The sequence below is a fragment of the Acyrthosiphon pisum genome, chromosome A3, assembly GCF_005508785.2.
Source record: "Acyrthosiphon pisum isolate AL4f chromosome A3, pea_aphid_22Mar2018_4r6ur, whole genome shotgun sequence".
Taxonomy (NCBI): domain Eukaryota; kingdom Metazoa; phylum Arthropoda; class Insecta; order Hemiptera; family Aphididae; genus Acyrthosiphon; species Acyrthosiphon pisum.
In genome coordinates this window covers 4,946,617-4,959,846 of record NC_042496.1, presented here as the reverse complement: position 1 = coordinate 4,959,846, position 13,230 = coordinate 4,946,617, and the positions used below count along the sequence as shown (strand labels likewise).

Sequence of the window (13,230 nt, the reverse complement as noted above, 5' to 3'; positions counted from 1 at the left end):
TTTTAAATTTTGAAATGATTTTTTAGTTGCTAAAAAACTATTGTCCGCAAAAAATGAAAATTAGTCCGCAAAATTGCGCGATTTATCCGCAAAATGATGGCATAATAAAAATTAGAGAAAGTTAATTTTTTAATTTTTTGAACCATTTCACCATGCATGTCAACAGTTTTTTTAGTTTTACTAAAAAACTATTTGTCCGCAAAAATTGAAAATTAGTCCGCAAAATAACGTATGTATCAAAATCGGAAAAATCAAAAATGTACATGCTGTCGAAATGCAGCTGCTCGATTAGTTTGAATATTCAATAGTTTAATCAGTTAATAATATCTTTAAGTATTGGACATTTAATTAAAGATACACGATTTGAATACCTAACGAACTAAAACTAATTTATCTGTACCTATATAAAACAAAAATATAGTCCCAGACCCCAAGTTGATTAAATCCCGGCATATAATTAATCTTAATATTCACGTCAACGCCCATGAGTTGAACAAAAAATGAGTATAGATATTTGATGGTTACAGATTAAAAAAATTATATATTTTAAACAATAAAAATAAAAAAACAGTGACGGAATATTTCAATTAAAAACATACGTTCTATAATTATTGTTTGTTACAAATATTGCTTGCGTGTTCAACCCGAAATTGTATACTTGCATAGGTAATACATATTATTAGGTACTATAAATATATTAATCTGTATACTGTAACTCTATGTTTTAACGCTATTTGAAAATTCTTAAAAAGACATTATTATTTGCAGTATGTGTATCGTGTATCTACTTATAAAATAAAATAAATGTGACTCTTATTACAATACGGACTGCAGTTCATTTTAAATCAGCCGGTGGCGTTTAACCGCTCGTCTGGGTTGCTTCTAACAACATCTAAATATGCATACACCATGCCCTAACAACTGCAGTATCTATATCATTATAACTAGTATAATATAGTTAGGTAGTTACTCCGTTGAATAATAATAAATTATCGTAAACATACGCTCAGTTAAATAATAATCGACGTCGCACACTCGCACGTACCTATATCGTAAGTCATCGTGGATCCGTTGGCCACAGCATGCCGTCGTGTGTTACTACATAATATATTATTGTAATATAACAATATAATAGGTATATCATACTTTGCCTTATCATACTCATACTCAAGTCTTTGATTTGTAGAAAACGCGATGATGGGAACGTTTCGTAAAAAACCGTTCAACATGTGACACGGTGCAGTCGTCGTTGGATTACAATCGGATTACCTCGAGAGGTCTGCAGTTCCGGGTTTTCGGTAGGAAGGTGATTTAATTTTTTTATCTTACTCCGAACGGACATAATAGACCTAACCTAAGATCGAGCGATTGCTACAACTTATTGAGATCGAATAAGCCGGTACTTGGATAATGCATAGTTGGATTAGTTTTCCGTTTCGACCTTGAGTTACACGGTATAATACACGTCGATATTGTACTGCGCACGACATGTAATAATAAGAAAACAGAGCGGTCGTCGGTTCGTTATGTTTTCGTTGTCTGAATGTCTGATTGTTGATAAAAGACGAGTGCCATTAATCATTTTGTTATTAAAGTATTATGGTGATTGAAGTCAATCGATTACTATTAACTATTACTACGTATTATGTTTGCCATGACAAACAGTTCTGTACAAGATTTGACGAGTTCCATTCGTTTTGATTACAATTAATTGACCTCGTTAAGATTACATATTATTTAAAGGCGCACTTTTGAGCGTGTGGCGATAGGGTTAGTATCCCCAATACTGAAATTAGCACCCTCATCATTTATACAGTCAATTGTTTTTATTGGGAGCGTGAGTGGGGTGGGGGGGGGGGTTTGCTGACCCAGCTTTTTCACTGAAATTGATCGCTTGATAATATCTATGATCTATATATTATACGAGCATTGCCATATAAGACTTTTATGATACAGAGGTATTATCATTAACGTACATGTGAATATTTGCAACGAGCTCTCGCATGACATCGTGGAATAAAAACATTTATTTTATCGATGAAAAATCGTGCATAATATTGGACATTACTCAATATATATTATGTGCATGGTCGTTACAAAAATAACGCGCTATTTATGCAGTATAATGATGTTTATAATATATAGTAACTAGTAAGTACCTATATACATAATTATCTAAAATCTTGTGATAGTATAATATTAATTTTTATTATTATATATACTTACTATACAAATTATAGGTTCCTATAGGTATATAGTATTATAAATTATTCTATTGTTTCGTATAGGTAGATATAATAAGTGGTAGCAAATCGCACGGTTTAATTCCTGCAAGCTCGGCAACAGACATTAAAATATATATAAGCGGGCAATGAGACTGGGGACCACGAAGGTTTTCGAAAGTAGGAAATATTTTCAATTTCAACGCATGTTTTGTGTAGGTACACAATATGTAGACCATATTTTTAGATACACGACACACGTACGTCGGCGGCGGTAAACGAATCGAAGGCGGTCGCGCGGCGACAGAGGCGGTCAATTAGTGTACCTACCTCGGTACCTACCTACCTCGTAGTATTTACTCGTGTTTTATACGCAGCCGCCGCGCTGCTCAAGATGCGTATTGCATTTCCTTCACGCCACGACCTTGGCGTATTATCCAAGTGTTTTTCCTATCAACCTGTTACGCTCCACTGCAGGTTGTCACATAATATTTTTCATAAATTACATGTTATTATTTATTATTTTTTTGATTTTGATTTAAAATAATAATAAGTTTGGGTCCTAGCGCTGCATCTAGTTTTTTTTTGTTATTTAACATTCTTTGAGCTCGTTTTTGTACTTGCGATATTCTGTCTGCTGTAGGCGTTTGACTGTTACGTGTTTCTCCGAAAATTTCACATATTATATAGGATATCTTCCTATTTGACATCATAAAATCATGTGTTATTATGGTGTGCACTATTGAGTAATATTTTTTCGAAATATATGTTGTTATCATCATTTACTATTTTAAACAATATATTGTTGTAATTATTCAATTTACCAAAAAAGAAGTTTTATTTTAAATTGCGAGTGGTCGACATGTGTTGCTATGCTGTATCATTGAGCTTAAATTTAACACAACTTTACAGTGAGTAACTCTATAACGCAGTGCGACTTCCCCAGTTTTTTTTTTTTCGTTGTATTTATATTGACCAATTCCCCCTATATTTTATAAAATTCGTTGTTTACAGGTTATTTGTTCGATTTAAAATTTCAAGGGGTGCCTAATAAACAGTAATTTCAACGTTGTATGCAATCAGCTAAGTATTTTATACTATTTTATATTAAACTATTATATTCGAAAAATACTAACTTATATCCTGTTAAAGTGTAAAATGATTTTATTTTACCTGCTTTATTATGTTAGTTGTTATATCTATGTAGACCTTTCATAATATTTTTTTGTTCATCCAATATATATCGATACCAATGTCCAATAAGGCAAACATGAAAAGCACGTTGCGGTTGTACGATTGAACCATAGTGAGATAATAATGCAATGATACACGTTGAAAACACATTCAACTTGGGGATAGTCGCGTGTCATTAGGACAGGTTATGTACTTTAATATGGCGTAGGTACTCTGTATTATAATACCATCCGTCAATAATATTCTGATATCCAATTTCTAAGTATACTTAAGTACGTCCGACGTCGTTATAAATATTATAAGTTATAAAAATAATGTTATAGGTACCTGAACCTGGAGAAACTTACAGCTGAAGTGCGGTAAACATACTTCGTTAATGACATGTCATACTGAATAACGTCATCGTTGTACACACATTTTATTATTATACCAACCAGCTATTGTTGAAACGGGGTATTTTTATTGATTTTTAGGAGGACGCCACACTCACCCTTTTTTAAATGGTTTAATATAGGCAATTTTAAAACAATTTTGAAATTAAGGCGCCCGGTGCCGATGCCATTTTGTCCTCAAAAATACACTCTGCGAGAATAACGATACCACTTTGTAGATTCGACCAAATTTCATAATTTTTTTTTAATTACTAGACGGAAATATTCTACAGCCCGCATTGATCTCTGTTTTTCAATATTTTATTCTCAAACTTTATAATATGTCTAAAAAAATACAAGATAAAAAGCATTTTTTTACAATTTTTTTTAATACAATTATTTGAAATAAAATACAAAATCAGAGGTGAAAAGCTAGTGAATGAAGAACTATAACAATAAAAAAATTAGAATAAAAAAAAAAAATAGCAACAAGATAAAAAAACTGTAAAACAGTAGCCAGTACACAAATATCATCTCCCTATCATTTTCATTTGCCATTTAGACTATTATTATTATACAAATAAACTTGTAGTATTAAAATATAAGGACATATTTTATATAACGTCGGGGACTGCAGTAATACATGTAAGTAACTGTATTAGGTACTTCATAACTAAAACTAAATTAAGAAACATGTGTGCTGTAATATATTAAAATTATTAGAATTTTTAACTAGGTTAAAAATCAGACCTGATGTATTCAGTATTGTATTACAATATTTAGAATTTAAGTCTTTTGTAAGTAATACTAGGTCTTTTGTACCCATTACTAGGGTCAGTTATCGTTATCAGTTATCATAATATACATAACTAGGTTAAGCGTTATCATTATAAAGAATAGAAAAAATATGGAATGGGATTCTATTTTAATGGTCGGTTGTTGTGAAAACCAAGGAACGGACGAGAGTGATTTTTAATACTTACGACCTACCTAAAGTATTAATTGAGTATTTAGTATTTTTGTTTATGCACATATATACGTTCGAAGTAATTGGAGTATATAATGTGAGATTTTAAAATGTATATTTACTATCCATCTATTAGTATTTTTAATAGGTCTCATTCGTTTAATTAATTCATTCACAATCGTATTATCCATGTAAATGTTGCAATATTACAAGTCTCCAGTGTTAAGGTTAGACATGTAAGTTGGCCAATAATACTTAATACCTATGGTTTTTCGACATAACTTATTGAATATATCAAAAGTCATTGGACTATTATGATTACATACATTTTGATCGTCAACTGCGATTTACAAATATTACTAGAATATCATTAGAAGAATATTATTCACTTTCCAAAACAAACTAAAATATCATCACTAGTTGAAAACCGTATTGAAAATTGAATTAACTTCAATGCTATACAAAACAAACAAACACATACCAAACTAATTTATAAGACGGTTTGTGGTTTAGCCCCAATCTGCCTCAATTTAAAAAGAATCTATACAGTGAATGTATGTCGTTCATGGACACATTCATTGCCATAAATTATTACAATTGCCATCTTTTTTTTTTGAAAATTAAACATTTTCTTCGGCCATCTCCATATATAGTATGTATATTGTATAGTAATTGGAATATTATAACAGCTAGTTGTTAAGTTGATCAAATCAAGGTTTACAAATAAACAGTATACATTAATGATTATTCATTATGATTGCCCACCCTAAATAATCCAAACCATGTATAATACGAATGTATAATTTAATATTTTACAAAGTTTGGCTAGGTGTATAAAAAAATAGAATATTGGTAATTTTGATTAATTTTTATAATAATTAATAACCCACTATATTTATTTGATTGGTATATTGGACATGTTCTCGAGGGTCCTAGACAAAATGTATTATTACTGTTGTAACCTAAACATAAGTAAACTGGGAGTAGAAAAAATAAAAATATATCTCCTGCAAAGCGCAGACAAAGTTTCGTCTTTCAGGTTTCTAACTAATCAACAAAATTTGATCTACGAATATTCTTTACAGAGCATATTCTCTACCATGTTTCTGAACGAGTTTCACGATCGCGTAACAAGTGATACTAGTAAGGTGATAGTGATATAGGCACCATATACGCCACACGAGTATACATTTCTTCAAACAACTTGAATATAATAAATATGGAAATATATTTTAATATCCTTAATTTCCCTCTATGCTTCGTATGAATAGAACTATTGAGTTTTGAGTCCGTACTCTGTATATTTGACTCCTTAAAAATTAAAACAAACAGTAAAAATCAACCGTATAATCAAATACCATATTATTAAAGACAAAAAAACCAAAACTGATACACAATAAGCGTCACAAGAAGATAATATGCATTACGAAAATAATACAGATTTCAGTTTAAATGCGCATTCACCAACCTCAACTAGGCAATACATTTATAATCTATAGCTGAATCTTTTAATAAGCCATCTAAAACACTCTGCCAGCCACTACTAATAGTACCTACAGTACATAATACTGTCACGTGTCTTATCTGCAGCCGTTGTGGGGTTTCACAGGTTAGGTACGCGAATATTATACATTTATACTATTATAGCCAAACCGTCGCAAACAATCGTTGGCCGTTGACGTAAGTATACTATCGTATACCGTATATAGTACCTGGCGTTGGAGTTATCCAGTATGAAATAGTGATTTGTAGTAGGTACTTATGTAATTTGTTTGTGTTCCCTGTGCGACAATCTACGAGTGTTCTCTGAAATCCACACCGATTTTCACTTCAGTGCAACAGAATTTCATTGGTCAACTGATCAGCTCACGTGAGTCAATATTTAAATATTATAGTACGATCATATCTATTATACTATCATAGTGAATTATAAGCCGTAACACAGAGTCACAGACATAAATATAAGTTGTAAACACTGTGAAGTTTGCCCTGTGAGAAGGGTGATTTTTTTTCAACTTTTTGTCTTTTTTGTTGTAACAGTTATATTATTAAATGTTTATACTATTTTATTTAACGGTAATTTGCACATTATACCATAGTAAATGCAATTATAAATAAATAAAAAAAAATCCAAGTTCCAACTTTCCAAGGAGGGTACATTGTCAATCTCATATACACTGCTGGTAAACAGTAAATAAATAGCTTGTGTTACCATTTTTATGTGTAACGTGCATAAATTGGTATAAAACATAATGTCTTCCTGTTTTATGATTTTAATACATACAAATATACAGTATGAATATATGATAGTGTTGCCTAATTATCGCTGATACTTGATACATATTGGTAGGTAGCAATGACCAATGAGAACAAGTAACAACTAGATACTAATTTATACAATTATACCCAACATTATTTTGGTTTTTTAGTAGAATCTAAGTCATCGTGAAACTAATAATTAATGTAATAAATATGTTTAGGCACTATTTTGTTTTCAAACTACGGAACTAAAACAGTAAATAATAAATTATGATATAATATCCTATAGTAATCACTCATTATACCCAGTGGATTTCAAATAATATTTATCAAGAGTATTTATTATATATATATATAATAGATAAGGTATATGTTCAAATAGAAAACTATTTAAGTAAGTAAATAAATAATAAAAAAAATGCAACTCTGTATTGTCAATGTCACTTGTGAAATTGGGAGCCTAGGCCAAAAAAATATTTTCAAATACAATTTTTTATAAAAATCAACAATGGGTAACATGTGGCAACGAAAATATAAATGTTGAATGTACTATGATGGGTGAATTTACATGAATGTACCGGGAATTAAACCTAAATAAGTTTTTATATTTTATTAACTGAACATTTAATCTGTTATTATTTATTTATTATACTTACGCATTGAAGAACTTCTTAAGTCTGTAATACAGGGTCTTAAATGACTTGAATTCCCGTAATATTTTGTATCTATTAAGAGTTATAAATTATAATTATTAGGATTAAATAATGACAATGAAGCTTTAGTAAATTGATACGTCAGCATGATCGGAATTTGTATACCTTCCAAACTAATTTAAGCTTTCAACATCATTATGCAATATAATTTAAGGCAAGATTTAAAAACAAACAAAAATAAGAAAACAACGACTAATGACAATATTGACAATTAGGTAAAATCCAGAATTTTGCGTCATTGGGAATAATAATAAAATTGTAATAATTTAATGCATGCTTCCAAATAAAAATATATAAACTCTTACTCTATAGTAAATAATATAGTTTTAACTTTTATTGGCACTTGGTAGTATTGTAGTAATAATGTCACAATTCTGAATCAACATTGAATTAAAACTTAACACACCCGTTACAGTACGTACTTACTCAATTACGAGGTATCTATACAGTCAAATTCTACTATACAACAAAGTGACTTCTCGGTTTCTTAACATTAGAAACTTACATAACGTAGGATTAGTATAGTTATTAGTACAATATAAACACATTTTAAAGTTATAAAGTTTATACATTCTTGTATACATTACAAAGTATACAATTATATAAAAATATAAGCACTTTAATTATGAGTTACATAGTTTTAATATAAATTTCAATAGAAGTCCTTGATACAAAATAACTCATATAAAATAAAAAAAAATAGGTAGGTACTATTTTATCACATATATATTGAAATGTAAAAAATCTATACAGATTTGTTTTATCATATAAAATTATAAAAATAATAACGTAACTTTCAATGGAGACGTTCTAACCTATATTTCCACCCCAAAATACCTCGGCATAACATTGGATCGCACACTCTCTTTCAAATCTCACCTCGAAATACCGCCGCTAAACTTCACTCCAGAAATAATATTATACAGAAACACTGCGGTACATCTTAGGGTGCTTCGGCTCACACTTTTCGATGTTCGGCCTATCAGCGCTCATGTGGCAAAATTAGATACTCAAGTTAATACTACCATGAGACTAATATCTGGTAAAATAAAATCGGCACTCACTCACTGGCTCCCAACATTAACATCAATTGCCTCCCCCCCACCACTTCGTAGAACAAACACCTTGATCAAAGAGTTCTCAAAAATAAATCTAAACCACGAATTGCCCATTAATAATTTAATTGACGACCAAAAGTCGATTAAAGTCTAGAAACCCCCTTAAAATCAGCTAAGGATCTAATTAACACAAATTTCAATATGATGATCGACTGGACTGGAAACAAACATGGGGAGCTGTGGTAGAGAACAACAATCTGCTAGGTAACATATCACCAAACATATACCCACAGGATTTGACCTACAGTAGACATAATTTCTGAAAGGGAGGGGATCAAAAAAAAAAAGACATAGATAAATGGGAGGGGAAAATTGGAAAATCCCTCACCCTCTCAAAACATTTTACTAAGATAATAAAAAGCAAATGGGGGGGGGGGGGTCTTACCCCCACGCCACCCTTGTCTACGCCACTGCACAATCTTTGGTGCACACTTAATAGAATATGAACTTTACATGGCAGATATGCAGATTCCTTGCACAAATGGGACATGAGAAACTCACCAGAATATGATTACGGAGCGGAGAAGCAGTCCATCTACCACATAGATTTTGTATGTCCTATCCACGCCTATCGAGTACCCGGAATCGAATGTCTCACAACCCCTCCCACATTTATTAAATGGCTGGTGGAACTAGAATACTAATACCAAATATATTGTTTTGTTACCTTATTAATATTACTCACTATCACTCATACTACTAAGTGTCCTATTTTGTTTTGTTTTATCAATTTGTTATACACTAATTCAATTTACTGTATGTTTTAATATTATAAAAAGTCTAATGCACGCAACCACAAACTATACGCTAAATAATAAAAATAAGTGATCTAATTTTTTGTATATCGATAGGTATGTTAGTCATTTCATATTTGTTAGAATAGTCTTGTTTAAATATTATATGTGGTGCGGTGTGGCGCGGACCGTACACTCAACTGCGGAAACGTTTTGAATGTATTCGTATAGAATTATGAATTAGATACTATAAAATAATTTTAAAATATTTGTGATAGATATGATATGAATTTTGTAAACATATGAACATTAAACGCTTTAAAAAAAAAGTAATGAGATTATAAATTTTCGATATTTTTTAATTGCTATATAGCCTATATGTATAAGCAACTTAGAATAATTCCATTACATTTTGTTGATTTTTTTACCCAAAAACAAAAATTGACTTAAATATAAATTGGAAAAAAATTTAAAAAAAATTAAAAATAAAACATCTAGGTATCACAAAAATAGCCGAATTGTTTTATATCTAGTAAATTCTAGTATGAATAATATTTGGTGAAAATGTCAAGTTACTGCAGTTATTTATTTTTGAATTACAGTAAAAACTAAGTCAATTTTGTCAAAAAATTGTTATCCGTAAAAACTACTGTTTTTTTTAAATTATTATTTTCGCTTTTCTCTGTTATTTTGAAAAGTACTGATATTTTTTTGATCCTTTTAAGATAGATTAAATTTGGTATCAGGATCATATATTTAGAAAATACATTTTATTTTTACCTATATATTAAAATAAAATAAAATTATAACATATTGAAACGAATCTCTGTCAAAACCAAATTGGCTGAAGTTAAATGTTTATATGAAAATAGATATCTACTGATTATCTTACATTTAATTGAACTCAAATTTAAATTTTCAGTTTTTTAACAACCGACCTTGAAATATTTATATTCATTGAAATTTGTGCACAATATAATAAAGACAATTTCGATAGCCATAGCCCATAAATGCTCAACTTTTACACTTAGAGGGATTTATGATCTGCAACCTTCTTAAATTATTTTTTATTGACATCTGTTATTGCCTTGAAACATATGTGTATTAAAACACTAATAACATTTATTATTATAATAATAGTAATAGTAATAGAATAAATAGTAATAGTAATAGTAATAGTAATAGAATAAATAATTATAGTACTCATTAAGGAAGCATAAAATATAATGACTTAAAAATTACAATAGATCCACGATCATTTCTTACAGATTAGCTTATGGTATCGCAACTCGTTACAATAATATTAGATCTAAAAATGTTAGCTTAAGTTGAAAAAAGTGCTGAAAGACTCGTTCTGTTTGGTGTTTTGAGAAATTGAACATTTTGAAAAAATTATTAGCTTGATAAGTTTATAATTGATCTGGTGATTTATACAATTCATGGTGAGGTATTCAAGGTCATACTCACGACTACCTAGTCTTAATACATATTTGAATATTTTTGACTTATATATTTTTTAACATTGACATCTGCACTATAATGTCTTAAGTTGTATTTTAACGCTCAAACACGGCAAATTATGATAAGTTGAACATATTTTTGAAACCCAAAATTATAGACATCTCGTACACGATTATATTAATACACGTCTTAATCGTATTCAGCGTTGGTTTATGGTACCTAATTTATGATAATATTAATATCATAATTTTGTGTAGGTACTGTCTAATTTTCTTTGTTTTTTCAGTACAGTAGTCGGTTTGATACGGAATACCTTATTATAGATATTATTTACATTTTTACAATCTAATTTATATTTTTTAAGCAACCAACATTAAAACATAGACATACAAAATATATTGTACGAATATTATTCATACTAATGGTTAGATTAATTAGGACTGTGAATTTTTTATTTTTTTATTGTTCTTAAGACCGGGAACTGACGCCATTAGCCTGCTGTAGGACGGTACTGTAGGGTTTTTGAGACGGTACGGAATGGTCGGAGAAACACGTTTTTTTTGTTTTTGGCAGAATTTTCAAATGAGCACCCGTAGGTATCTGCCATGCCCGGGTTGGCGACCTCTCTCTCCAGACACCGTGACTGCCCGAAGAGAAGTGCCGCTCGTGACCTAAGTACGAACCGGCTATGGGACGCGTCGCAACCGCTCGGCCACTTCGTCCCCAGACTGTGAATTTAATGCATTTATAAATTTATATTGTTTAATATTACCTGTTCTGGTTTTAATTTACAGAATTTAACTAGTTAATAAAAATGACTACTAGATCCTAAGGGAAATATTTTATACAATAATATTTTATATATCATACAACCTTGTGATATAAGACGTGCCAAAATCGTAAACCAAACAATCAAAATCCGTGGACAATAACGATGGCATTTAGTACAAGACGAATTTTTAACCATAGCACGCTACTCGATATTTTTCCTAAGAAAAATCTATGAATCATAAATATGTTTTTGTTAATGAGTAACCATGAAAATGAAAACCTTACGAAAAATCGGTTAGAAACTAAAAACGTGTATCTACTATCCAGCCTAGAAAAATATTTATGTTAACAATGCTGCATATTCATATTATTTTCTAAAAATTACGATTATCCAAAATTAAACACGGACCCCCAAGTCGACCACAAGCAGGCACGGATCCAGAGCAAAAATCTGGGGGGAGCCCCAATAATATTTTTACAACAAAAATACAATTATAATAAAATATTATACTATACAAAAAATGTTGTCATAATAGTAGGTATATGTTCATGTGATAAATAAATTACTGATTATTTGATATATAAAGTGACAATGTTTCTCTTGGTACTACAAAATATATCAACATAGATATACAATATTATGTATTGGAGCGCTAGTAGTTATTCTCACATAGTTGATCAGCTGTTAGAAATCAACATTTAAGCGCACCACTTTTGTTGTGAATGTACATATGGTCGTTGAGTAACCTGTATATCTTAAATCATGCACCTAACCATCAGTATGGCAGCGTTGACAGCGCGCCCAGTGTTAATTTGTTTTCCCAATACTATAATACTATATATTCAGGGGCGGATTTACCCATAGGCCACCAAGGCACTGGCCTAGGGCACAATATTTTTGGGGGCGCAATTTTTTAGTTAATTTTTACTTTTAAGTTTTTCATAATTTAATAATTCTATTTACCTAAATTTATATTTTATATTAATTTTCTTTCGTATACAACTTGCATGAAACTGGAGAATGGCTCACGTAGTCACGTCGCAGTAACGTTTTAATTTATAAGCTATAATGACCTTGCCGTTTGAGTCTAATCCTGCGACCAGCGCGCTCCGCCACCGCCAGAGCTTCGACGTCGACACTCGACGAGGCAGTTGCCGGCGTTGCCTATGTTAGTGCATGGGTGACGGTATACGGGTGTGCGGCGTAAACACGTACAATATTGCGAATGGCGCATGCGCAAAACGCCAGCCAAGGCGGTAAAATATACTGCCTCGAGCCGCCGAGTACGTTACTACATTGTATATAGGCCGCTCTACCAGCTAGGTGGGGGATAGCTCGCACAGTGCTTAGTGGAATGACCCGCCTCACCCCGCACCCGGCACCACAATATTAGAATACTGAAATTAAATTCTGGAAATC

The 13,230-nt window shown here is 30.9% G+C and overlaps 1 protein-coding gene across 1 annotated transcript in view; it reads left to right on the top strand.

Moving 5' to 3' along the window:
* The first annotated feature begins 9,013 nt into the window (after window positions 1-9,013).
* LOC107883198 overlaps window positions 9,014-13,230 on the top strand; it is a 16,044-nt gene continuing 11,827 nt past the window's right edge. Inside the window, exons 1-2 of the mRNA XM_016802800.2 lie at window positions 9,014-9,048; window positions 9,305-9,395. Of these exons, the coding sequence (XP_016658289.2) occupies window positions 9,014-9,048; window positions 9,305-9,395 (126 nt within the window). The remainder of the gene's footprint in view (window positions 9,049-9,304; window positions 9,396-13,230) is intronic.